General features: G+C 42.5%; 1 protein-coding gene across 7 annotated transcripts in view; it reads right to left on the reverse strand.

The window, feature by feature from the left end:
* Positions 1-27,351, reverse strand: part of abcc8 (ATP-binding cassette, sub-family C (CFTR/MRP), member 8) — a 48,330-nt gene that overhangs the window by 18,815 nt on the left and 2,164 nt on the right. For 5 of the 7 annotated variants that reach the window (XM_035156299.2, XM_035156298.2, XM_035156296.2 and 2 more), the window contains exons 2-17: positions 25,158-25,320; positions 22,460-22,601; positions 21,190-21,311; positions 19,134-19,300; positions 17,489-17,731; positions 14,136-14,324; positions 13,172-13,336; positions 12,915-13,070; positions 10,440-10,574; positions 9,619-9,781; positions 8,836-8,876; positions 8,197-8,342; positions 5,841-5,955; positions 5,457-5,633; positions 4,784-4,856; positions 4,555-4,660 (exon numbers count right to left, since the gene is read on the reverse strand). In XM_035156299.2, coding sequence (XP_035012190.1) covers positions 4,555-4,660; positions 4,784-4,856; positions 5,457-5,633; positions 5,841-5,955; positions 8,197-8,342; positions 8,836-8,876; positions 9,619-9,781; positions 10,440-10,574; positions 12,915-13,070; positions 13,172-13,336; positions 14,136-14,324; positions 17,489-17,731; positions 19,134-19,300; positions 21,190-21,311; positions 22,460-22,601; positions 25,158-25,320 — 2,303 coding nt within the window. The remainder of the gene's footprint in view (positions 1-4,554; positions 4,661-4,783; positions 4,857-5,456; positions 5,634-5,840; positions 5,956-8,196; positions 8,343-8,835; positions 8,877-9,618; positions 9,782-10,439; positions 10,575-12,914; positions 13,071-13,171; positions 13,337-14,135; positions 14,325-17,488; positions 17,732-19,133; positions 19,301-21,189; positions 21,312-22,459; positions 22,602-25,157; positions 25,321-27,351) is intronic. The other 2 variants (XM_035156300.2, XM_035156297.2) reach the window with 1 other exon arrangement.

Consider the following 27,351-nt stretch of genomic DNA (forward strand, 5'->3'; position numbering starts at 1 on the left):
CACACGTAAACACGCCCGTCACTGACTGCGTGACATCAGGAAAAAGCAACAGAAGCAAACAAGGTCAGCAGCTCTATTCAGGAGGAGTTGAAACTAAGACCATGAATGTCAGAAATGTAGAGTTTGTGCAAAAAGATTAAGATATAGCCAAACATCAACTTATTTATCAAAGTGTGTTTTTATTTTTGTCAATAAATACAGATTTAGAAACTGACTGTACTGTGTTTTTTCCCCTTTAAACAAGTCATTCAAACCTCTGCCATGGACGTTTTGTTTCCATTGCCGTTAGTAGCAGGATGAAAAAACTACCCAACCAGCAAAACCTGAGTGAGAACCAATTAGGTTTTGGAGCAGATGCATATAAATGGGCAGATTTTAGATTTTTTTTCCCCGATCGTTGTTGCTACAGTGTTATGGGGCATTTTTTGACATTTTCGTACATTTCAGAAAACATTTGTATATCTGATGTGGGACCGGATGTCAATGCAATATGCTGCTGAAGTGGCCAATCATCCTTGTTCTGTATCTGGGCACCATATGAAAGGGAATTCAGGTTGTGTTTGGTTTTCTTTTACCTCACTGAACAAATATGGTGATAATTTCACAGGGTTGATTTCCCTTTCAGGAGATAACCTCATCAAACCTCATCACCTAATGATTCAGTAGGTGACAACTTTCAGCTTTCATCTCTGGCTGAACCACCAGCCACCATTTTCCCCTTCAGCACCTCTAAGGACTCGAGGTCGTGTTGGAGGAGAACGTGTGAGGGAGTCGGACAGAACAGCTTCTATCAGCAACGTAGAACCTTGCAAACCTTAGTAATCATCAAGTCAACTGAGGACCCTCCCACTGTTTCTAATTGTCTTTAATAAACCTAAACACCTGTCGTTAAAACTTAAAAGCACCGTAATGATGACGGGGAGTAATGGTGCATGTTCACTGTGATGACCACGCCTGATAACGACTGATAATACGTCCTCATTTGTCAGCAAACAGTCGTTCTCTCACACAATGTGCTCTTGCTTTTGTACATTTCTTTGTCAATAACTGTAACCAGGCGACAAACTATCCACTTCACTGATCCTCTACAGTCAAGGGCTCTTTTAATCCTGTAATATGGGACATGGTTCTAACTCCTGGATGTGTTGCAGTTGATTGCTTCAGCAGGTATGTTTTAGTGTTATGACCTGAAACCTCTCCAGCTGGCTACGAAGCCCAGACTCTGGAGCTTTCCTCACGTATAAGATATCCAACCAGCACCAGTTTGACTGGACGCTGACGTCAGGATACAAATAGTCCTCCGCCTCAACGGCAGAGAAATCCTAGACAAACCTTGCTCTGTGCCATATTTGGATCTGGAAAATGTAAGGAAGAGGACAACAGGAGCCAGGGAGGAGCAGGTGGGAGAGAGATCCCACCTGTGGAAACGACAGATGTTTGAAAAGTACAATCATGTAGGAAACCTTCCGATGCCTGTAATTCAACCCTCTAGAACATTTTATTTAATCAAAGTCTATCACAGTCATTTTAAAGCAAAGCAACTGAAGGAGAGATTAGAGATATTAACAGCATAAAACCTTCAACCACAAATCTTTATCGCTTCCATCGTTAAATGTCTGAAATGCCCACCAAAAAGTCTAAAAAAATGATATTGATTGATATATATGTTTCCTGGCTTGCATTGCCCTAAAGCTCAGAAGAAAAATAAAATCAATTCTAGTTCTCTGACAAAACAAGGGACTTTGTGGTGAAACAGTTTTGCTCAGCTGCTGTTTCCAAAGGTCGACTTTTCAGTTAAATTCCCAAGGGTCCAAAAAAACTTGAAGTGCTGATTAAAACATTTCTAAACTTCCTTGACAACTGGGGAACTCATTCTGCCGAGGAAGATCGTGACAAGTGATCGAAAAGATCCGGAACAGCTACAGTACGACTCCTATGGTGAGAATGTTTTGACAAGCAATCCGTTTTGACAAGCAATCTGTTGTCTGATGACAAATTGGCCTCTGCGGCAATGGCCAATATGTTGTGGCGTCCAGTGTAGACAGCAGATATCTATGTCAAGAGGCCGGCATTCGTTCGCCGTATATCACTCTCCACTTGGACTGTTCACCTGCAGGCAAACAAAGTCCGCCCATGCGTGATTGGTCAAACTAGAAACAGAAACCAGAATCTTGTCCCTCGACTACAAGTAATGAAAAGAGTTATTATTACTTGATTACTTAAACACATGGAGCACGTTGAGCTCAAGTCAAACAGTAAAGTCACCATCAGCTGTTCAGTAACAGCTGACTCACCAAACACATCACAGTTATCCTCGTCTGCCTCTCTTCTGTGTTGAGTTTGAACAGGATTCATTTATGGCTTTTCCTAAAAAGCAGACCCTTCCCCTCCCAGACACCAGCGCTGGTCCCATGTGTAGCTATAAATGTCCACCGACTGAAATGCAGCACAATAATAACAGCATCAAACATGGTGGACTCACGTGTTCAGTGTGGTCAGTGTGAATATGTCTCAGTCAGTACACAGGGAGGGCAAACTCGACACTCTCCCTGTGACACATGATAAGTACTGGGATTTGGCCCCCGGCATGGTGCACAATCCAACCTAATAAGTAAGAGGGAGCGCCAGCACGACTGTTTGCCAGGAAAAACTGTGACAATCTGGGGAGTTAAACTTTGTTGACATATAGAAAGTGATAGCGGTGCTATCCTGGGTGGGTGATGAGACGATCAGATACGGGGATAAGAGCTAACGGCTTCCAGAATACATCTGTCGCGACACTAGGTTTCAGATTCAGCTGTATTTCACATGCGCTGTGATTTTCAGATCCGCTGGGATGACTTTTGCTGAAACTTGTCATTTAATTCAGCAGCAGGATTAAGGACTTCACGACATGAAAACAGATGCTCTTGTGCTACTTGTGTTGTCTGACTCATGGACGTGACAACTAGATCACAAGCTAAATATAAAGCTAATATAGCAATGATCTTATTTACAACAAAAACAGGGATATCACGTTACATCCGTATAAGACGGTGGTTTCCAATCTGGGGTCAGGACCACCAAACAGGTTGCAGAACAAGTGGTTAGAACTGTTGCCACACAGCAAGAAGGTTCTAGGTTTGAATCCTGGTACCAACCAGGGCCTTTCTGTGTGGAATTCACATCTCCTCCCTGTTTTCTGTTGAGTCCTCTGGCTTCCTCCCACAGTCCAACATTGGGATTGTCTTTTTTGGAGACTCTAAATAGACTCTAGGTGTGATTGTTAGAAGTAATTGTTTGTCTCTGTATGTTGTTAACGTGTCCAGGATGTACCCCACCTCTTGCCAAACGGCAGGTAGGATTGGCTCCAGCTACCCTTTTTCAATGCTAACTTTAAACTTTTTCCACTAACTACCCTTTCCAGAGCTTTTAGTATTGTCCCACTCTTTTCTTCAGTGATCACATAGGACTCAACTCAACACATTCAGTTTGCAGAGGAATACGGTTAAACCCCATTGAATGCTCACAGCTCACATATTTACAACCTTATTCAATGTATGCAAGCAAACATTGCTTTGCTTTCAAAGCTCTCTGGCCCAAAAAAGTCTGATATCATTGATTTGTCAAAAGCGACCATCAGCAAATTCATTCAACCTCCATAGAAATATGAGCTACATGTTGTGGGAGTGTTTCTAAAGGGAATGACACAGCAGCAGAAGCCTGAATGAGCATGCACATCTAATTTGAAAAGGTAAGCTCCAAGCCTTAAGCTGCAGCGAGTCTGTTGGGATGTTTCCCCATCTGCATTTAACTCATTTTGGGTCAGTGGTGCATGAGAGGATCCTCTCTTCCTCCACACTCCATCTCTCAGCCATAAAAAAGACAAACTGACATATCAGCACTCTCCCTACGACCTGTAAATTAGTTTTATTGCCGTGTCACAGTAAGAGGGAGCTTGCAGGTTGCTTGAAGTTGATTTGGTTATTAGTCATATTGTCCTGTCAGAGACGTAGAATATATTTCAACACACACACACATAAATAAAAGCACACAATCTCCCCGACAGGCCAATTACCAGAGAGGTTGGGCAGCGGGCGAGGAAGTAAAACTCGATATAGATCGGGTCCCTGTGGGGAAGCAATTCACTTCAAATTCATCTTTCACCTCGTGATTGAATCTCATTTTAAGAATGAACTACACCACATAAAGTACACAGGTTTCCCTGAGGGCATTTCTAATTGAAATGGTTGATATACTGCTGCGACTTTCCTTTATATACTGTTATATAATGTCAATGAGACCAGCAGCTCCAAGCACAGAGAGCTTCTTTTCATTAGACGCACACGATTAGTCACAGTAGAAATCATTCTGCACCTATTTGCAACTTGATTTTTAGAGTAGTATCACAATTGTTTTTCAATTGGGACCTTGTTTTCTTGGTCTAATTATTTCATTATGAGCTCAGTGGTACTTCCCAGCGTTCCAGTGATTCTGAAGAACATCACTGTTCAGAATTGATTAGCGCAGACGGATTCAGGGAAAAAGTAAATAACGAGTGAAGCTGAAACTGACCTGTTCCAAGTGACTGTTCCCGACACTCGCTGCACCTCCCCCAGCGCTGCCAGCAGCAGAGACGATTTCCCACAGCCCACCTGGCCCACAATCATAGTGAGCTTACCTGATTGATTTCATGAAGAAGAGAGAGAGAACTGCACAGTGAGTAAAGAACAGAAACTGGATGGAGGAATAAAGAAGCGGAAATGAGAAGGTAGACATGTGCATCACGTTGCCTGACGCTCACCAAAAGGAACATTGATGTCCACGTTGGTGAGTGTTGGCGGTCCATCGGTCCAGGTGAAGTAACCGCTGCTTATCTGCAAAGAGATTCATTCAGCCTTTAAAAAGTAAACAGCGACGATGTCTTCAACCAGAAATGATGCAGATAATAGAATTTAGACAGATCATCATTGCCAGTTTAAGCCGAAATGTGATCAGTGGTGTCCAAAATATTGTGTCTGACATCTTGTCATGATGAAACCTCAGGTCAGTTGGTTTAACTTTTAAAATTTCGGTTGGCAAAACTGATAATTCTCTGAATGAGAAAACTGTGTCTCTTCTTCTGGAGCATCAATTTGAAAAGAATTAGCTCCAAGTAAAGTTACAGAATATTGATGAGGATACAATTTTAGATCATTTTTATTTCACAGCAAGACATAAAACGGAGAATTCTCTAAAGGTCATAACATGATTATTGAGACTAGACCTGGAGGGAAAGTGTATTTCCCTCCAATTACGGAGGGTCAGGTCAGTGTAGTTCTCTCTGACTGACCTTTATCAAAGGTAAAATGTTAAAAACGTCGTTATAATTTAGATCAAACAATGAGGAGCAATGTGTCTGACTGGGCCAACATGCAGCCTGAAGAAGTCTTCTGCACTTCTCAGTCTCTCTCTCTACTTGTCTCCTCTCTTCTCACCTTGATACAAAGGTCTTGGTCCATGTCCTGGGTCGGTCCGTCGCCCACATGGTCCCCCTGCGAGCTGTTGTTGTGCCAGTCGTCCCTCGGAGAGCGCTTCCGGTTCACCACCTTCAGGGGCTGGAGGTGCCGGGACAAAGAGGAGGAGGACGATGAGGAGAGAGATTTTGAGGACGACTAGAGGAGGATAAGATAATTTCCGGCACAAAGGATTCAAAGGGGAAGTGGAGATTTTAACAGGAAGACATTAAGGGGGGAGGAAGACAACAATGTGAGACAGCCTGGATGCAGCAAAGCCAAGTCAGTGAGAAACAAACCATGTCTGCATTAAAATAAACTCAACAGATTAATGTATTTCTGACACATGTGTCTTATTGTACTTACCACAGCCTGGTACCTATTTCGGTTGTGATTACTGGAGCCGGAGGTTAACACCGCTTTGGGCTCTTGTTCTTCTCCAATCTCGTCACTTGAGAAAAACTCGCTGAGCTTCTGAACGCTACAGTGCAGAGAGAAACATGTGAAATCAACCAAGTTATAAAAACACAGTAAATAATGACAGATCCTCTGTGTTTTACTACGACAGCAGAAATTCCTGCAGTGAACTACACCAGCAACATGGACTTGAAATGAGGTAATTTCTCATTCGTGCTAAGATAACAGCATCACTTTAATTCACTGTCACATCCTTCATTCAGTAAAACAGATTGGAAATCAATGGAACATGGTTCAGTAGAAATTAACTTCATCTTATCTCTCTCTTACACTCGCACACACACACACACACACACACACACACACACACACACACACACACACACACACACACACACACACACACACACACACACACACACACACACACACACACACACAAAACGCTACTACATACCGTAATTGAATAATTTATCTCCTACATTTCATTTCTAAGTGCAAATGCTTCCCTCTGTTATATCATAGCTGCTTTCAGAAATTCTAGTGGGGCTGTATGTGAGAATGTAAATCTCCAAGTCGGTTGTCCTGGACATTTTTATGGATTTCTTCCTGTAACCCTCTTGTATAAAAAAATCCAGAAAATGAGCCCATGTGAGAATACATCAGGAAAATGCCAACGAAGACTTCAACCTGGAAAGCCAATTACAGTCCCGAGCTTTAGGGCATGAAGGTCGACGCCGGAATGTTCTGCCTCCTGAGTTCTCTACCGTCACCTGAATGTTCCGTCTGAAAACAGCTTCAGTTTGTGCTTCATAACAGACATGACAGGTTGAAATCGTCTTAACTGGGATTGATTTCCTTCTTTTTACATTATTATATCTTGTGCCATTTAATCTATATGTTTTATGAATCAAAACACACACAGGTAACATGCTACAGTGAACCCTGTGTGGTGAAGAAACTAAGTTGCAGTAGTCATGTTAATATAAGTGAGAGCTGCTAGTTTCAATATGAAATGAGAATGACTCAACATTTCAGTCAACAGGAAGAAAAACAAATGATTATAAAGCGAATGTCGCCTCTAATGAGTTAAATCTAATGAAATATAGTTAAAGCTGCACAATGACGTTGTATTTACAATATTGTTTGATTATTCTTTCCTCTTCAACTAAACATCTTCTCACGTTGAAGAGTGAAGACTAGCTGAGGTGCTGAAGCCACAGTTTTTGCTGGCGTCTGACAAACTGTGTCAGATCGACTTGGTCCCGAAATAGACTCAGTCTCAAAGGATCGGGGGCAGCTTCGACGTTCAAACACGAGAGAAACGCTGCCCCCCCCCCAAACCCATTACAAAACACCTCATCTCCAAAATGTTCAAACACAGATGATGGGGTTTAAACTGCCATGCTCTCTTTGCTTCATTTGACATTCCTGGAAGGAGATCTATGAATTAATGTCAATCAATCCGTAAATTAATTCACACGGGGGATAATGATGATCAACGACATCTGATAAAAGTGATTTTGTCATTTGCAGAAGAGACTAATCATTATAATTTTCCTAATGGTTAATTATACATGAACAAATTGACTTTTTAAATTTATACCGTCTCAGCTGAGCCATTCATTGTTTTGCTTACCGGAGGGAGAATTATTCATGTGAGTTTTCCTGCACAGCCAACCTTTAAGTAAATCTACTCTCCTCTGTATATCCATCATTCCCTTGTGGAACTGCTATTTTGCAATGTGAGGCTTTTAACACCTAAAATCAAGACATCAGAGATTCGAGTGTGCAAGGAAAAAATGGGTTGATAATTTTCAGCCTATTTGCATAGATCTATGAAAATAACAAGGCAGTAGAACCGGAGAGAGGATGACTAGAGCAGATAATTCTACGGGTTGTGCAGAATTAGTAGCTGAGGGAGAGAAATCTGTGGCTGCAGGCGCCTGATTTCTCCACTAACGAATTTGTGAGGCTAATTGCTGAGATAAATAGATGCAATCAGTGTCGGAGAGCACAGAACTAAAGCAACTGGGACATTAAGCACTTTGTTACATGAACAAAGGTTGATCCAGGGAAGCAGCTGATCCATCTACTGCAGAAAAAGGTCAATGGCTTCATTTAATCACATTTTGCTTTTCTCCTCTGCTCGTTCTCAGTGGTGGTTCTGCTGTTTCAGCTCAAATCTCCTTTGAAAAAACTTTTTTCAGACATTTCAAATAAATATTGATCATGTCTGTATGAAGATTATCTGAAGACGATCAGATTTGACATCGGGTTATCCATGTATTGTTTATATCCTCACCTAACAAGAGCCTTGACGGTGGAGCGCACCACGCTGGAGAGCAGGAAGAGGGGGGTGACCAGGATGTGGAAGAGGGACAAGGAGGCAAAGGCCACAGCTGGAGACAGATCCGCGTCCTCCGAGAGGTGAACGTGAACCACAAAAGTCTGAGGGATGAGACGGAGAACAGAACAGCAGAGGTTAGTCTCAACAGCCTCGCGTTAGACCCTTAAGCCCCGGAGCTTTTGGGGTTTTGATGAGCTGACAGTCAGCCATGGCCGGTTCAAGGTAAAAACAACAGTTACAGACGAACAGAACAGTCGAACTCGTGCTCTCAGATCAAATCAGATCCTAAGAGGAAATGCTTGTCTACATTTGTCCTCCGGAGTCGTCCCTCTCCTCTAGTATCTGTCTGACTTTTCTAACGTGTCACCACTCAGACCAACAACAAAGAAGGGCTTCTATAAATACAGACGGGATTGAGTGTGGTGCTGTCAGAGATCTTCCAGTGTGACAGTGTGAAATGTCCCCGGACATCTTACTGGCAACACTGTGGCAGTGTCCTCGCTCTGTCCTTCACACCGATGTGAAACTGTTGCTCTAACGAGACACAACATTGGGACATTTGGAATTAATGACAATATAGGAAGTGGAACTCACCGTCAACACGGCTGCGATGGGAATAGCTGCATTCATGAAAACTGAAAGCAGAAAAGAAAGACAGGACGATATGAATCACTGACAGGCTGTAAAACTTCACACGCTGTAAAATAAAAAAATGTAATGTAGAGAGAAACTATTTCTACGTGGTGTTTGTTTGCAGGAAGAAAACCTGTTTTTAGAGCCCGACTTATTCATGGATTGGTCGACTGAAAAACTGCAGATGAGCCTTTCACAGTCTTACGGTCTGCAAATGCATCCAAGGTAATTACAACACCCTTTAGGTGCTTGAGTATTGTGTGGACATTTGCTTGTATTATCCAAACCATGCACGTTTGTCATGATAAAACACAAAGTGGTTAATGCAGTGGAGTAGTGTTGGCACTGTGTTGAGGGTAAGCTCATCTTAGTTTCTGTTCAGCTCCTTGTAAAACTGTCAAGGATCCATTACAGGACTGGAGCCATGTGGACTGCAGCCAGTGAGCAGAAGAAGATAAAGAGGAGAGCAAACACTCCTATAGTCTTTTGTAAATGGGAAGTGAATGGAAGCATAATAATCCCTGCTGGTCAAACATCAGTTATCTTTACACCCAGTTTCTTATATGTTAAAATAAAAATGTTCACTTGAATGCAAATAAGAATTATAATAGAAACATAAGTTGTGGTCACAGCGGTGAATTTTAAAGCCTAATTCTTGTACCTGTGTTTGCCTAAGGGAGAAATATTTCAAATGTCGTCAGTGTCAGAGTTGAAAGTGTGTGCAGAGGAAACAAAGGGCCTCACTGGATATGGATGTGTAAAGGGCGAATTCCTTCAGGCTGGTGAGCTCCTTGCCCCTGGTCTCCTCCACACTGTCGCTGAAGATGTGTTCCCAGGCGTACAGCTTCAGCAGCTTGATGCCCCGCAGCAGCTCGTTGGTTTTCTTCAGTCGCTCGCTGGAGTATTCCTGAAAGCAGAGAGGGGAGACGTTGATAATTTGACACGCTGCGGACATGGAGGACTATAAAAGGTTACGGCCGAGGGGCAACACAAGCGTATTGACTTGTATTAGTGTCAGCAGAAACATTTCAGACAACAAAGCAAACATGTTTTCTCTAATATAATATCCTCCTTCACACCATCAGGGGGAAAACAACATTGATTGAATAGCAGCTTTGAAGCAACTGAACAAAAGGCTTGAGGAGCTCATTTTGAGTGATTGACATTTGACTTTCACCTGTGTGATGTGTGTGTGTGTGTGAGAGTGTGTGTGTACTTGTCTTTCTATTGTTTTGAGGGCTAATTTTATTTCAATACCAATATCAGTTTTTTTCTCCAGCCCATGATGACTTATTTTGGCTTAAATCTGCTGCACATAGCATCACCATCACTACCATGTGACATCAGACACCTCACTAAAGAGAAGCAGTTCCAGCCGTTATATTAGAGACGTTGGTGTGTTTATCTTACAAAGATTGCAGTTTTCCATCCCAAGAGTAAAAGTTAAGGATGATTAAGGCTTTATCTTCTTGGGACCATGAATGTCTTTAAAAAAGGTTATTGTCAATCTATACATATGTTATTCAGATACTTGTGTAAACAACATTGTGAGTCTCAATACACACCAGGGTGCTCTTTTGCGTCTGGGACAGCTTTGTGGCCACAAAGTATTGTACAGGAGCTAACACAGCGATGACGGTCGCTCCAATCAAGGCACTGATTCCCAAGAGGTAGTAGAGCAGGATCACTCCCACAATAATCTGAGGGCGGAGGATAGATTGATGGAAAGAAAGGAAAGATACTCATACTCTTATATTATATCATATATACTCACATTCATATATTGTGAAGAGAAAAACAGAATACGAAAACGTATTAACACAGTACATCATTTAGTGAGAAGCAGTGACCTTGAGCTTCATAAGGACATCAGCATAAACGCCAGGAAATGTTAATTATGTAACACACAGCTCAAAACACTCTGAAACCTACTATGAATGAAAAGTAGACATTATTATTTCAAAAGACATTTACACTGACATTCATACGCACATGCTTACAAACAAAGCAGCATATTTCTACACGCTTCTGGCTTTCAGAGACACAACTCTTTAATCCAACATCGCTCTGTAATTTCATCATAAATTAAGAATGATCAAGCTGAAATATTTATGAAAATGAAGCTCTCTTCACAATGCTCGGGTCATTCAGCATCCTGCACATACTGTAAGTATCTCTCTCTGCACTAGTTCACTACAGGCATGAGTCATGTTTACAGCCCTCCTTGGCCCATTTCCAGCCACCGACCATCTTTGGCAACACACTGAACACATGCCGGCTTCAGAAATCCACAGGACACTCAGAAGCAGATGGAGATGGATGTGACATTTCCCACCTTCTCCTTCATCCCTCACCGGATAATAAGTGCCACTGCGGATGAGGTGGGTGACAGGTAAAGCAGCAGGATAAGAGCTACTTGCCTTTGTAATATCTATATTAAAAGTGGCACCTTTTTACAGCACAGCTGTCTCCCGAGGTGGGACTCAAGTTGCGGCGCCACCAGATCCCACACAGTTTCTGTCACTCTGTCAGACAGACAGAGAATACTAATACGGCTCAGACCTATCAAGCCAGCAGGCTATTACAGCCTGAATGATCTAACGCAGCCGGTATCTGACCTGCTCTGTTCTCTTGATTCATAAATAACAGAGTCATTTGCTGAGACTTTGTTTCAAAACTATCCCTATTTATTGGCTTTTTCAAATACTGTTTGACGATGGTTTTCCTGTAGCCTGACACAACGTTGTGTTGTATCATCGAAATGCTGAAGCCCTGCCTGAGGTGTTTATGCCTTAAAACGGTCTGCAGAAATTATACCACTTAAAATACAACAGAGCAAAGATTAGCATGAAGATAATACTTCAGGAGAACTGAAATGTCAACAAAATGCAGTCAACTCAAATTCAAATCTGCATGCATATGTAATGTATTTGTAACTTTGTGTTAAAAACATCATGTAGGTTGTATTTCATCATGCTTGTGTTTCATCGTATGTTGAGTCACACACCGAAACGTTTATACCAGCAGATTTCCCATCATACTAAATATCCATGGGAAACTAATTGTTGTGGATCTCATGAATTAAATGATCCATTTACAGGACACTTCAACACACAAAGGTCACATGCTGACAATCGACTGCACACATTTGCAGTAAATCTAATCTAAATCCCACAGGGGCTGTAACATCTGACACTGTTTTCTGCCTGTACATCTCTGTATACGATTATTTATGTCCCACTTTAGAATGAGGAAAGCTTTGCCCTCTTGACTATGAGTCTAATGGGAAAAGACAAACACAACCTCAATGACAAGAAAACACTGCGACAAGATACAATGCAATAAAAAAGCAATCCAATAACAGAGGAGCGGCCAAATGGCAAAGGGAGAACCCTGTTCATAACACAAAGTAATACAACATTATGAACTGTAGCAGAATGTAAACTGTGAATCGGAGCTATAACCATTACAGAGACAATCAAGAAGTCCTCCAATGAGACAACCGTACCGATCCTTTATTCCGGGGTCACAGTTTGATTTGGTTTAAACAGACATACTGGTGATTAACCCAGTGGTTACGTTTTCACCCCAGTCTGTTTATTTGTCAGCGGGATTACGCAAAAACTACTGAACCGATTTCCACGTAATTTGGTGGAAGGATCTGATGGGACATGGCCCAAAGAAGAACTCAATAAATTTTGGCGTGGATCCAGATCAGGGGGCGGCTCCAAGATTTTGTTTATCACTGTCGTTAATTTAGGATTTTTTAACATTTTCACAAATTTCCGAGGGAATCATTCATGGATCTTGATGAAAAAAAGGCCAATTTAGAAGACTGATGTATATGATTGTGTGTGATGTCATGCAGCTGGATTGAATTTAAGGGGATTGTCGGGCCTTGGCGGAGGAATATTTGATAGAGTTGCGGTTCTAAACCAACGCATAGATCCAAACACAGATGTAGGTATCAGGACAATTCAAATTAACCTCTGTGTTAACTCACTATATCTCTGACTTATTGTCTCACACGTGTTTCCTACCTGTACTGGCATGGCCCACAGGTTAGGACAGAGGAAGAAGAACCACATGAGCTGGTTGGCATCTATGGCAACCAGGTTGCAGATCTGAGCAGCGGTTAGCTCGCCTATAGACATGTTGGACGTACACAGACGCATGATCTTGTTGTAGATTTTTGTCTGGGGAGAGAACAACCACATCGGGATCCATGTGAACACAAAGAACCATAATAAACTTATAAACTCGTGGCTAAAAGTGGAGAATTGGTCTAGAATCGCACCTGTATGGCCCCACGCAGGTTGATGCCTGTTTCAATGGCCACGTAGTAGGAGGCCTGGAGGAAGGTCCTCTGCAGGAGCAGAGCGAAGAAGAGCAGCACAGCCAGCACGTACGCATTCTCCAGAAACTCCTTGGACGAAATGAAATAGATACCGAGCAACTTCATCTGGAAGCACACACAGGTAGGGAGAGAGACACAGAGGGAGATATCGACCGGTTTATCACAGTTAGTCAGCGACAAGCCTCGGCAGGGTCACTCACACAGACTGAGCTCGGCATGACTGCAATCGACTTCTGTCAATGAATAATTCTCAACTGAAATTGGCTACTGCATCAATTTTTTAATGTTTAATCTACATGATACCAGAGGCTTCAATAGTGTGAGTGAAGAGGAGCCTTCAGAGATTAATTCATTCTGCAGCAGTTACCTCACGTCATCCTAATCCAACTTTATATATCTGACTCTCTGTGAACGCAGATCCTGCCACAGACTTGTTTACTGCTATTTTACAAAAAGGCCTATTTTCAGTATTCACTCCAAACTGAAACAGTGTCGAGAACAATCATTTTGAGGGACTGTAGAGGCTCTTTGACTTTCAAACAAACAAGTCTGACAGTTATTCTCACAGAAGAGATGCCTGAGTGTCTGATGTGGGACTGTGTCCTGTGAGGAATCTAAGAAACTGAGACAGCTCCTCAATAAGTCTCATGAATATTTGACCAGGCTTAAATTAGTTCACCCTCAGGGCAGACGTAAACTGATCAGGTGCGACAGTTGAGTCAGGACGAAGCCATGTGACAAAAGTTGTCCACTGAGGCTGTTTTATTCTGTTTCATTGAGCAAAAGATTAAAAAAAACAGCAGCTGAGGAAAATATATATATTTTTTAAAAACCAATAACACATGAATCAGCCTTGTCCTTCTGTGTTCTGCTGTAACTGTGGCAGAGCGGTCGACCCCCTCACCGGCTGTTGAATGGTGCGGTTGTCCTTGCTGATGTGGTGGACGATGCCGGAGATGCACAGCGGACCGGCGAAGCCCAGCAGGTCGGCCATGAAACGGAATGTGATGCTGAGGATGAGAGGTCTGCCGAACGCTCTTCTCAAGGCCCGCCAGATCCACTTTGGTCCCTGGGGGGCTGTGCTCTGAGTCCGCTGGGGGAAAAATAAGAAAGAAATATCAGCAGAGTGAATACGTTGAGCAGAGGTGAGCAGCTTCAGTCATTTACTGAATTCAGCTAATCCGCAGAGACTGAAGAACAATGTTGTCTAATTTAAAATATAAATTACAAAATTCACACTGTTCCATAAGTGAAATGAAGATAGCTCCTGTGGAGGATAAAAGTAAATTGGATGGTTCCTTCTACGTGAAGATGACTCATAACACTGAGAGCTGCAGTTATTTCTCTGCGGAACGGATCTGGCAGCACAACAAAGGAAAAGGAAGAAGCTGGGTTAGAAAAAGAGGAGGTAATTGGTTGAACATAAAAGCTGAATCGACACCATTTACTTCAGACTCTGTCCACCACTGCAACAGAAACCAGCAAAATGAGGTCAAGCTCTTTCCACCCTCTCCGCTGCTGCTGCTGCTGCTGCTGCTGCATCGTTGGATGTGGTGAGTAATGATGAGTTTCACAGGGAAGCTACAGTCAGTCATGTGTAACCGCTCTGTAACTAATGATGCTGGAGAGCCACGACAGTGAGAGGGAAGCTAAGAAGGACCCTTAGAGGTGTCGGAGGATGTAAGGACGTTAAAAATCACTTTGAGAGTTAAATAGATTTCCAGGACAGACCAAAGGAGCCGCTCATGGTGATTTATATTCATTGATAAAATACAACAACTTCCCAAACTGCACAACAGCTCGGTTCAGTGGGTCCATTAGCAATGAGCAGAGGAAAACATCTGTGTAGTAAACACTCCCAGAACACTGCATCATGTGTGTGTGTGTGTGTGTGTGTGTGTGTGTGTGTGTGTGTGTGTGTGTGTGTGTGTGTGTGTGTGTGTGTGTGTGTGTGTGTGTCTATCTGTGAACACAACTGAGTCAATCTCAGAACTGTGAGAACAGACGTGACCATTATCATGTATCCCTGTCTATTGGAGTTTGTGAAGAACCTCAGCCTCCAAATTCAAACTGTGCACATCACACATATATAAATAAATATACAGAAAGACGTGTCCTCTCTTTCTACCTAACAGTTGGTTCAAACAACAGGGAAGGGAGATGTTTCATGTTTCATTCTCACACACGCGGAGTGAAACTAGCTTCCCATGATGTGCAGTGCTTTCTCCCCCGCAGGGGTCGGGATGTCGCCTCGTTCACAGTAGAATGGGATTGACCCGGCGCCTCCGGGCCCTCTTCTAAGTGCCCCACCCCCACCTCTCCACTGGGATCTCTCAATCTCTCTCATCCCTTCGCTCCTGCCGGAAGGAAGTGGAGTTTGCGTTCACACCGGACGCACACGCACCAATGACGAATCTGCGTGACCTTCCAAACACTGGAAAACGGTGACCCTGCAGAGGAGGCCCTTCACCTCGGACCCCTGACACATGCTCACGAGAGAGGAAGAGGAAGCATAACGAGGAAATATCCTCAGCTTTGACGAAGACCTCAGGGTGACAGCGGTGACCTTAAAGCATAAAGGACCAAAACTCGATTTCATCAGCCAATTCAATTCTCTACCACACAGATGACATTATCTTGATAAATGGAACATTTCTATTTCATTTTACACTTTCAACTTTCCAGGGACATGGTTTGAATTATCTGTAATGAAATCTGGTCTTTACAAAAGAAAAACGTTATCTGGAAACACGTCCAACACATCACCAGCGAAACAGAAGTCTGAGCAACTTCAGTCTCTGAACCATGTTCATTATTGTGATCCGCCACAGAGGTTGTGTTTGTTAAATTGTCGGCTGGATTATGCAAAAATGGTAAATATTCTGTATTTATATAGAAGATTCTCTAGTGTTGATGACCACTCAAAGAACTTTACAGTACAGTTTTGCCATACACCCATTCACACACACATTCACACACACATTCACACACACATTCACACAGTGAATCCATGGGCGGCACTTTTGAGCAGCCATTCAGAATTCAGTATCTTGCCTCTTATCAGAGTTATGTGCCTTTCTAGTTACCTCCGGCTGTTTGTCTGTTAGCAAGATTACGCAAAAACTATACGGACAAGTTTACCACTAACATTGGTGGAAGGATGTTGTGTCATTCAGGAGAGAACCTGATACATTTCCATTGTGAATCTGGATCTGGGGGCAGATCCAGGAATACATTTTTTTCTTTTCTTTAATTTTGCGAAATAGGGAGTTTTTCATAATTTTCATTGATTCTTTTCAGAGAATAATTTCTGGATCTTGATTAAGAACAATAATCAGACATGTTTAGGGACTGATCTTCATGAGTGTGTGCAAAAAGAACTCGGATCTATTGAATTGAAATGGTTTCAAAAGGAAACTGTCTTGGTGGAATATTACACTAGAATGCAATTCTATTTCTGTATGTACTACGAGAGAGCCTGAGCTTGTTTACATGTTTATATTATTACGAGCAGTGTGACATTTCAGTGTTTACACTGTATTTTGGCTCATCATCTCTGTGACGTCTGATACAGTTTAACGGTCCCAGTCCAGCCAGAGCCGAGTCTTCACAGGACAGAGGTCAACAGCTGTATAAGATGCACACTGAGCTCTGACTTAAAAACTTTAAACCTTACTTGTGTCTGTGATAAGTTTGAAGTTGATCCATTGATGATAATCATTACATTCAGAAAAAGACAGTAGTTTGTTATAAATAACATAAAGACCCTCAACGTGCATGTTGTTTGGTGTTTGTGGACAAAACGCTTCAATATTTTGCTTCTGGCTGAGACTCAATGGAAAAAACATCTGGTTATCATTGCTCCATTTTTTGCAGATTTCCTCTGTTACTTTGCGTTGCTATGTTCACCAGCGCCCGAAACATTCACGATTATTTATTCAGTGACGCAAAGCAGAAAGTGACGCTGCTGACCTTTTTCCCATGGAATTGCAGTGAAATGAGAATTTACACTTGAGGCTTTCCCACATGATCTGGAAGAAATCCACACATTTCTGTTATTACATGCAGGAGCCAACAAGCTTCTATGCCAATGCACGTGGTGGAAAGTAGCACAGCAACTTCATGTAATATTTACTCATAACACCTCACGTTGCTTCAATTAATGTTTCATGTGAGCTGTGATTTTTCTTTATGCATTTTTCCAGCACTAGACAGCGATCACATATTTACTATTACCCGGTCAGGCAGTGCACTAACCTTCTGGTCTTCGAAGGCCGTGCGTAGCTTTATGTAGTTTGTGAGCGCTCTCATTGCGATGGGGAGTTTGCCGATGACCTTGAGGTCAATGGGTCGTCTATGGGCGGAGGTGATGAAAGTGTTCATCCACCAGTAGGTGGCTTTGGACAGCAGGTTAACGAAGGGCTGGAGGAATCGAACGCCCAAGTCCTGAAGGTCCTCGGGGGGCTTCACCTCTGTGGGGTCGGCAAAACACATGTAGCGCTGTGATGGGAAAGAAAAGTAGAGGAGGACAGGTTTGATTTTCCAATAAACCCACTGTGTCTTCTGCAGTGACCTGAAAACCAAGAGTGAATATAAAAGCTCACGGCTGAGACATTTACTCATCCGTCACTACATGATGGAGTTATAGATTTTCTTTGTGCTGTATGCGAGAGCAGCAACATAATGGATACGAAAGCTGAACACACTTTCATTTGTGGGTTTAATTAAAACTGTTCAAAGCTAAACTGTCTGTTTAATTCACAGTAATTCCAGGTTGTCTGATATCACAATAGAAAACGCTGAGTCTCGGCAAAGCTTAACAATTCGGAATCTCTCTTCGTTCTTTTAAAACCATCGAAGTGGAGCTTTTACAATTAAAATAAAAAAATTATCTTTAAAATGTGTGTTTTATTGCTAGTTAATTAGTTTTATAGGACTGAACAATTGGAGTGATTAGTTGAATAAGAGATAAAATGATTTATATAAAGAAAATATCTACAGGGCAATACAAGAACAGATGAGATCCTATAATTTTCTATGATAGTTCCTATAATAAAATGTACTGTTACATAAGAATCACTTTGCTTTGCTGTTCACTCAGATCCACTAACAGATGTGTGCTCAGCTTAGAGGTAAACTGAGACAAAGCCACTCTGAACTGTTCAATGGAAAAAGATGAAAAGACTGTTTGACTATGAAATGACGATGATAATTTTTTCCCCAGTGAAACACAACTGAAACACGATAAGAGAGGAGCAAAGAACAAGGTTTTTTTCTACTTTCAGACCCAATTTCTATAAAGTTGTCATTTGCCACATTTCAGTCTGCGTTTTGTGCGACACCTTAGAACCTATAAGCCAGACGGCAGCCAGAGGCTTTTAATTTGTCATAAAGCTGAAAGGACCTGCCCTTCACCTTCATGTAATAATCTGCTATTTTTACTTCTGACATTGGTTTGAATGGATTACTATGACATTTCGTGCAGACGGTCATGTGCCATTCGTAACTTCTTATCTTACAGCATCATCAGATCAACATTTCAGTTTGGTTCATAAGAAAATTCCTGCAAAAAGATAATTAAATATAATAAAGATAAGAATTCCCAAGAGCTTTATCTGTGCCTTATGTTAAGTGCTAATCTGCAGGAGTTAGCATGCTAACACAATATACCAAGATACTAAACCTGTTAGCGCTCTAACATGGCTGGCTGCTGCATAGGTCATAAATCCTGCCTCCTCCATGTTAGCGGATGGGACATAGGGAAAACTAAAGCCTTCACAAATGTAACACACACACACACACACACACACACACACACACACACACACACACACACACACACACACACACACACACACACACACACACACACACACACACACACACACATAGACACACTCACCCTGCCCAGGATGACATTGATCTCCACAGATAGTAGTAGTCCATAAAGCAGCATCAGCAGACTGGTGATGCAGTAGCGCAGCTGCCTGGGGCCGATGCCATGCTCAGTGTATTTGGCAAACTTGATGGTCTTCATGATGAAGGCCAGCACCCAGTAGATCAGCAGGGCTGGGGGTAAGTAAGGGATCAGAGAGATGTATAGCAATTCACCGGACAAGCCTAAGTGAATTATATTAGAGCTGAATTTTAAATTTCATGGGTGTCACCAAAGCCCAACAACTATTCCTCTCTTACTGCCTCAACAAGGCAAAATAATAATAAGTAATAATAATTACTTTCTATGTCATGAGGGAAATGAAGGTTCCTATCTCCAAAATGCTGCTACATGATCGAACCAGATAAGATACATCATAAGCGGCAAACTCCCACAACTTTATATGATTTGCAAACTTTCATGTCATGCCTCGCACACTGATTTTTTTCTAATAAGTTAACAAGTGCGAATCCCAGGATACTGAAGACGAAAGGAGAAAATACAAATGAGAAATGAATGTTCTGGTCACATTCTAAGATAGAGATTTATATTATGTCTCTTTTATTTGGTTTATGCACATTTTTCATTTAATTCGATTACGTATTTCATTATTTTGTACAATTGAATGTGCACTGATAACATCTTATCATTCTTTCATATGAATGAACATGAGTGGCGATATAACAATATACTGTACGTATGTTTGTCTGAATCAAGCTTAGTGCAATATCCAATCATATTTCGTCACCACAGCCATTGGTCAGAGGTGAATCTTCTAGTATCTGCATCACCTTCAGTTAAACCATCTCTTGTGTGAGAGTGAAGTGAATCGTTACAGACATATTAGATACGAGCTGTATCAGATCCTTCCTCTTTCACTTTCTCCTTTTCACCCTGTTCCTCTTCAGATGTCAACAACATGTGTGACATCATCATCAACATCAGCTGTCCAGGTCAAAACCTTTAACCAGTGAACAGCAGATAAATCAATTGTCTTCCCTCCGCAAAGATTCACATTATGTCCTTCCTGCAGGTTGACTGGAGTGAATAATGATAAAAGATGAGTGTTGTTGGGGAATAATTACCCTGCAAGGAAACAAGATCATTATCTCACATTCTGCTGCAGACTCAAGTGTTTACTTGTTCGTAATGATGAATATTTATAAAAGTGACAATGATATCAACAGACAAAATGGCTTTGTCATTTAGACGAATAATTCCATGCAACGATGAGCCCAGCATCGCTCAGTCACTTCTCCTCAGGAGACCTAAAGCCGAGAAGTGTGATGCCAGCGGCGAGTAAAGCGTTCAGAGCCGAACACAGAAGAGGCAATGATGTGTGAAGAGAGTAAAACTGTATGAACCTTCACAGAGCAGCAACAGGGTTTTCATTACAAGAGCAGACATGTGTGTCATGTGATAGATGCACGAAGGAGAATAGTGTGAATATTCATGCATTTCCCCATAAAAGGATGAGATGAGGATTCCACAGTGTTTGTTCTCCTGTATTTATTTATTTAAGAAAACCTATCTTGCATCATTGCCACTGGGATATTTTGTTATATTTTATAAACTCTCACAGGCCAGAATGAAATGTAATGAATATAATTGCGAGCAAGAACTATTCCGAACCATTAACGCCAAGAATCGTGTAAATCTAATTTTGTTAATGAAAAGTGACAATTAATATTAACCCAGTGCCGTACAGTTACACAAATGACATTGCACTCAGTCCTTTTGCAACCCGAAGGTAATGAACCATTCATCTGCAAATGGTTGCACTGGCCCTGGCGCTGTGAATTATAATTACATCATCCCGAAATGCTCGTTCAATTTGAATCCGTGGCTGTTGACAAAGGTCAGTTCTCAGTTAGACTGTTTGGTTAATCCTGGATTTGCAAGCCCTGATCATTATTCAGTGATGTTTTCACTTGACCTCATCAAACTGTGGGTGTTTACAGCAGAGCTGCACAAACAACAACACTGAAGGGACGAGATTCTGCTCAGTTAAAAAATACGGTACCTAATAGTAGTTTGGGAAAGTTGGAGGTCTCGATGTTGTGATAGTAGACAATCGAGGTGATGCCGGCCATGAAGGCCAGCCCTGCAGGCATGTACAGGTGGAGGTGGAGAGATTGGCTGAATCTGCAAATGAATGTCAGATAGAGGAGAAAAGGGATTAGAGCACAAAATGACACACATATATATCCAGGAGGCAACCAGGGACATCAGGGTGGGAAATGTTAAACTCACAAACCAACGTAGCTGCCCCTCGATAATCCAGAATATTCGGTTGGAGAACGTGTGATGCAACTCATCACTTTTGCCATATTTTCTCAGGTGCACAAACACACACGTTCACGTAAATTTGACAGTCGTAAACAACCATCCAGGGATTTTCAGCACCGCGCTGAATTCAGTGTAAAGAGATCAGTGAAGTGGGGAGCAGATGGAGAGCTCCTCCATTCACTTCAGTGGCAATCACACAAATGTGGTTACCCGCCTACAGTCTGCAGTAATGCTGATAAACAGTAATCCTGAGGGGATGCATGCATGGAGGCCACGGCAGAGAGAAACAGATAACAAGAAGATTTAGAGACGGAGAGGGCAGAGTTGGATTCTATCTGACTCAGTGAAAAGACTAAAATAAGAAACCCATTAGCACGTTAGAAATAAATGCGACATATTTTCACAAACACAGGATGGAAAACCTGGCACAGCTTTGTTTGTTTGTTTACTTGTGCTTACGTCAGAGTTTAATTGGAGCGCGTGCTAAATGGTTAGCGCTTGTGTGGCTGTGGACGCTTTTCGTGTCAAAATGAAGCTGCAGCTGACACAGATGCTAAGAACCTATAATTAACATCTGTGTCAGTGACTTTCGAAACCACAGAAACAGAAAATGACATGTTGCTACATTTCTGATATGAAAAATTGATATGTCACATAAACACTTACTCAACTGCGCTCTACATAACAAACAAATGCTAACTATAGCTCGCAATTTGAAGGCGTACCTCAATTAAATTAATTAATCCAAATGAACAGTGTGAATCAGCGAGGGGCGACCACAACAATGAACCGTGGGGTGCACAGTACAAAACACAATTATCTCACTGTCGGTTTATTGTTCATTATAAATATGCCACCACACAATATGGTAAATGTTATAAAGAGAACTTTAATTGATAGAATTGTCAGCATTTTCAGAAGTTCAGGACATAAAAAAAGTCCCACATGCACCTGACCTGAAATTGAGATGAGGATAAAAAGTTATACGAGTTAATCTGACATACCCATCGGAGACGATGCCCTCTGCGATCTCACAGACGAGGATGAAGAGCAGGACGAAGGTGAGGAGCCAGCGCAGGTTGTGACCAGGAAAGTGAAGCCAGGTGCTGTGGTGGATGTGGACCTTCGAGCTCTGGCTGCCCCAGCCTGGAACAGGAGACAAGAAATTCTAATTTAGACTAACGACCAGAAACAGATGAAATCTCCTGCAGATATGCAGACGAGCCAAACAGAGGCTGGAACCACACAAGAATTTCTACGTGAGTCGCATGAAAAATTAAACCGTGCACAACCTTGACTTGATGCGCTGCTTTCTATTCCCCCGTGCAGCCTTGAACATCCTGAGCTACAATACATGACAAGAAGTCTCATCCTCAGAGCAAGGCTGGATGATAGCAGCAGGAAAACTAAGAACACAAACCTGCTGGGTAAAAGGGCTTCGTGCCTGCTGCGTTGCCTCATGTTTGGCAGACAAAGCTATGAGAGTGGATGCAAGGCTGCTGGCCTGAGACCTTTCAATCAATTATTAAAGCTCTTTACAGGGGCCACAGCTTTTCCCCGTCTCAGGTCAGACAAGGAAATTACAATAATCTGGTCCTCTAAGTGCAATTTTTATCATTAATGTGAGACGCTGCTGTCGTGAAAACACATCTCTGCGTATCAAACTGTGATGATGACTCCTCTGCTGTTGGCACCGTAGCCGCCGGATAGTTCATTTCTCAGGGGTGTTGGCGAAAGCCAGCAAATCACAGACCCACTGCACGGATTCTTCCTCCTTCTCGTTTTCACATATGCAAACACACAAATTCATCATCTGCTCAAGTACTATAAGACTAAAACCATCTGTTAAAATGTGTAAAACAAAACCTATAGTAACCGTTTTTTAAAATCATTACTATGTATATAGATTTATTTCTTTGGCTGCAGATGCAGATAATCATAAACACGATCAGACAAATTCAGCAGAAGGCCAAGGTAAAATAATCCTTATCTCTGATCGCTGGTTTACTGAAGACTGTTTCATAAGGGTCTGTGGGTACATGGTGCATGTATCCACAGTCCTCTCACTGCCCCGATGTGACAAGGTGCACTCACAAGTCTGCGCTCCAAACAGCCAAAGAATCACATATCTGCAGGCCAGGAGTGTTAGATGCATAAATAGGAAGCTCACTTAACAGGATGTGTCTTTCACACCCCTGAGGTTTTTCTTTGGTGACAAAGAAGAAAAGCAGCTCAGTGACAGGAATCACTGCAGTTCATGAGTTATCCTCTAACAATGGACGCTCGTGACATTTAGGGATGTGACTTCTGATTCTGAGACCGTCCATAGTCTTTTGACATTTTCACAGATTCATGAATATTGATGAAATGAGTCAGGCATATTCAGGGGACCCATTTCTGTGAGTGTGTGCAAATTGGTGCAGCTTGATTGATTCCTTGGTCGAGCAAAGAGCTCTTTAAAATTGTTTTATATTTTGTATATATCACACATTACACAAGTTTTCCTTCAACTGCATGTTTGGCCCAATAATTTGGCCCAATAATGATCGCGTGAAAACACCAACGGTAAAAGTTAGGATGTGAGGGCTGGTTCAATTAGCTCAAGATGGATAATAGGAGATTCTATTCACTCATTCAAGTCATCAAAGTTGGAACCAAATAAAAAAACTGAGGTGTGGCTCAAAAATTTAGGTCTGAACCAAACTGTATATTTTAAAAATCATTACCCACTTTTTTGTGTTTTGTCGTCCCTCTTTCCCCTTGTTCATTAGCATACATTCGCGGAATTTGATTTTTAAGTGTTAATAATTACATTAAAATACATTTATGGATGCCAACATTGTTTTGAGAAGAATCTAAGACAAAACTAGATTTACAGATCACAGCCACGATCAGGCTCTAAACGACTGTTCTCAGGCGCCGCAATGTTGAAAGCTAATGATGTAATACAGTGACAGAAATAACTGTGGACGCTGAAAATGATCAGACTGTCTTTTTACAGAAGCCTCCAAATATAAACACAAAGAAATAGTGATGAATTAAGTCAAAGGACAAAAGTTCAATGTGAAACTAAAGAAAGGAGAAACGTGTGCGCTTGATGTAGAGAGTTTGAATATTCTTGAGACAACAGGAACGCAGAGGCAGCACATGGAGGGACGAAGTGCTTTCAGACAGATACATACACATGGTACACAAAACAGACACACCACACTGACATGACAGAGCGCATGATGAAGCCAGAGCATGTGTGTGACCATGGCAGCGGCGGGTGCACAGCGACTCGTCTGTTACACGCTGATGATGACACTAATGGAATGGCCAGCAGCCAGGAAGGGGAGCAGAGGAGGTGTAACATAATCCTGGCACGATGGCATCTGTTTGCCTCTGTACAGTAACAAGAGTCACAAGAGTCACATTGGGCTGCAAAAATGCTTGCAGCTCAAAATAAATGTCTTCAAATGTCCTACCTCACTCAGGGAATGACATGCAAATTTTTTTTTTTAATTAATATTTATTATTTGACATAAAATATTGTGTAATAGTTCATTCATCACATGCAGAAGTAAAAAAAGAAGCCGAGAATGGAACTTTCAAAGTCTTAGATCCTTGTTTTGACACCTTATCTGAGGACAAATGTGAGTGTGTCTGTTTGTGTGTGAGTTGTGAAGAGGTTAGGGATCTCACCCCCCAAGTGACACTCACCGATGAAGAGGATGGGAAAGGTGATGAAGAGGAGGAATACATGTGGCACCACGTTGAGCGCGTCCAGGAAACAGCCGTTGTTCAGGACCCCCCCATCCACGTTGTAGGCCACCGAGTTATTCTCGTTCCCACAAAATGCCAAGGACATGGTGGAACCGGGACTCTGCAGGGAACCGGCCGGAGCAAGAGGAGGAAGAAGAGGAGGAGGAGGAGGGAAGGAGGAGGGGGACCAGAGAGAGAGGAGAGACAGAGAGATTTAAACCAGAGGCTCTCAGAGCATTTCGTCTTTTCAAAGGGAAGACTGACGGCGTCTTCAGTAGATCCTGGTAATTCCCAAAGTGACCTCCTTCCTGCTGCCCTCACAAATCCAGCTTCCAAATATCGGATCCGGCAGAAGAGAGAAGAAGAGGGAGGGAGGGAGGGGGAGGGAGAAGAGGGTCAGAGGCAGTCACAGTCCAGCGCAGCAGCTTCCTCCCCTCTCTGGCTGTCTAAGCAGCTTTCTCAGCCATGTTGGTGAGAGACATCTGCATCCCTTCTGCCCACAGTCCTCAGACATCCTTTAAAACTGAAGCTTCACCTGCACACAGCTCTGCACAGCTTCACTGGAATGCAATCAAACACACATCTCCCACATACACACACACACTCAAACCGGCTCTACACTCAGAGCAGCGGCGGCATTCTGCGGTGCACCTGCTATTCCTGTCTCTTTGCAAATGAGAGCTCGAAGTCGACCTTGAAAGACGAGAGCAGAGGGGGGCACAGTGTGCAGGCAGGCTGGAGGACTGAGCGGCAGAGCCTCTGAAGGTAGGAGGGGGAGGTCGGGAGTGAAGAGTGACTGATGAAGAGAGAGAGAGAGAGAGAGAGAGAGAGGGAGAGGGAGGGGGAGAGAGGGAGAGGGAGGGAGGGAAGAGTGACTGATGAAGAGAGAGAGAGGGGGGGAGGGGGAGAGAGGGAGAGGTCGGGAGTGAAGAGTGACTGATGGAGAGAGAGAGAGAGAGAGAGAGAGAGGGAGGGAGGGAGGGGAGAGAGGAGAGAGAGAGAGAGAGAGAGAGAGAGAGAGGGAGAGAGAGAGAGGGAGAGAGAGAGAGGGAGAGAGAGAGAGTGAGGAGAGGGAGAGAGTGCGGGAGAGGGGAGAGGAAGAGAGAGAGAGAGAGAGAGAGAGAGAGAGAGAGAGGAAGAAGAGGGAGGAGAGGGAGGGAGAGAGAGAGTGAGGGAGAGAGAGAGAGAGAGAGAGAGAGAGAGAGAGAGAGAGGGAGAGAGGGAGAGAGTGAGGAGAGGGAGAGAGAGAGAGAGAGAGAGAGAGAGAGAGAGAGAGAGGAAGAAGAGTGAGGGAGAGGGAGGGAGAGAGAGAGAGAGAGAGAGAGAGAGAGAGAGAGAGAGAGAGAGAGAGAATTTCTCTTTCAGGAATTGCATAACTCCCTGAAATACCCCTTTGTCACTTATTCTATCATAGTTTATATTCTAACTATACTAATTAATAAAGCAAGAAGGAGCGAATGCATGGAACGTGAATAACCAGGCTGCACACATGAAATATAATGTTATGAAATATTAATGCATTCCTGGGACGGATGAATTGTGCAGGGAGGGATCAGGCTGCAGCCACAGGAAGCTGACTCGTGCTCAGGGATCAGCAAAGACCCACACGGGAGCAGATTTTGATAATCCGTGTATCAACCAGGTCGGATTTATAGCCTTTTCTTAGTCTTTAATATGATTTATGGTAAGTGTAATCCATGCCATGCTGACCTTCACGTCATGAGAGCCAGGAGATGAGTTTAAATGAGCAGTTTACATGAGTGTTGACACATCAAATTTTATTGGTACAGCCCATATTCCCAAATTACACTTTGTCTCATAGAGCAACCAAGACGACCTCTGTTCTTAAGCCTCAACAAGAGAGAGGAAAAAACTACCAAGCTGTCAGAGTTCTGTGTCGTACAATTTCTACTCCTTACAATTACTGTGGGGATTCTCTTGTACTCTAGACCTGGTAGTGAAGGTTAAAATGAAAACATAAAAATGTCACAGTTATAAACTGGAAGAAAAATCATTACAAACCCAAGGCACCACAGTCTCTTGATGAAACCACAATTAAATCACTAGATACAGAATTCTGTTTGGATCTGCACCAAATTGCATACACTCACACATATTTACATACCTGATTATCTCACAATCTTACAGAAAG

The sequence above is a fragment of the Hippoglossus stenolepis genome, chromosome 5 (genome assembly GCF_022539355.2).
Source record: "Hippoglossus stenolepis isolate QCI-W04-F060 chromosome 5, HSTE1.2, whole genome shotgun sequence".
Classification (NCBI taxonomy): Eukaryota; Metazoa; Chordata; class Actinopteri; order Pleuronectiformes; family Pleuronectidae; genus Hippoglossus; species Hippoglossus stenolepis.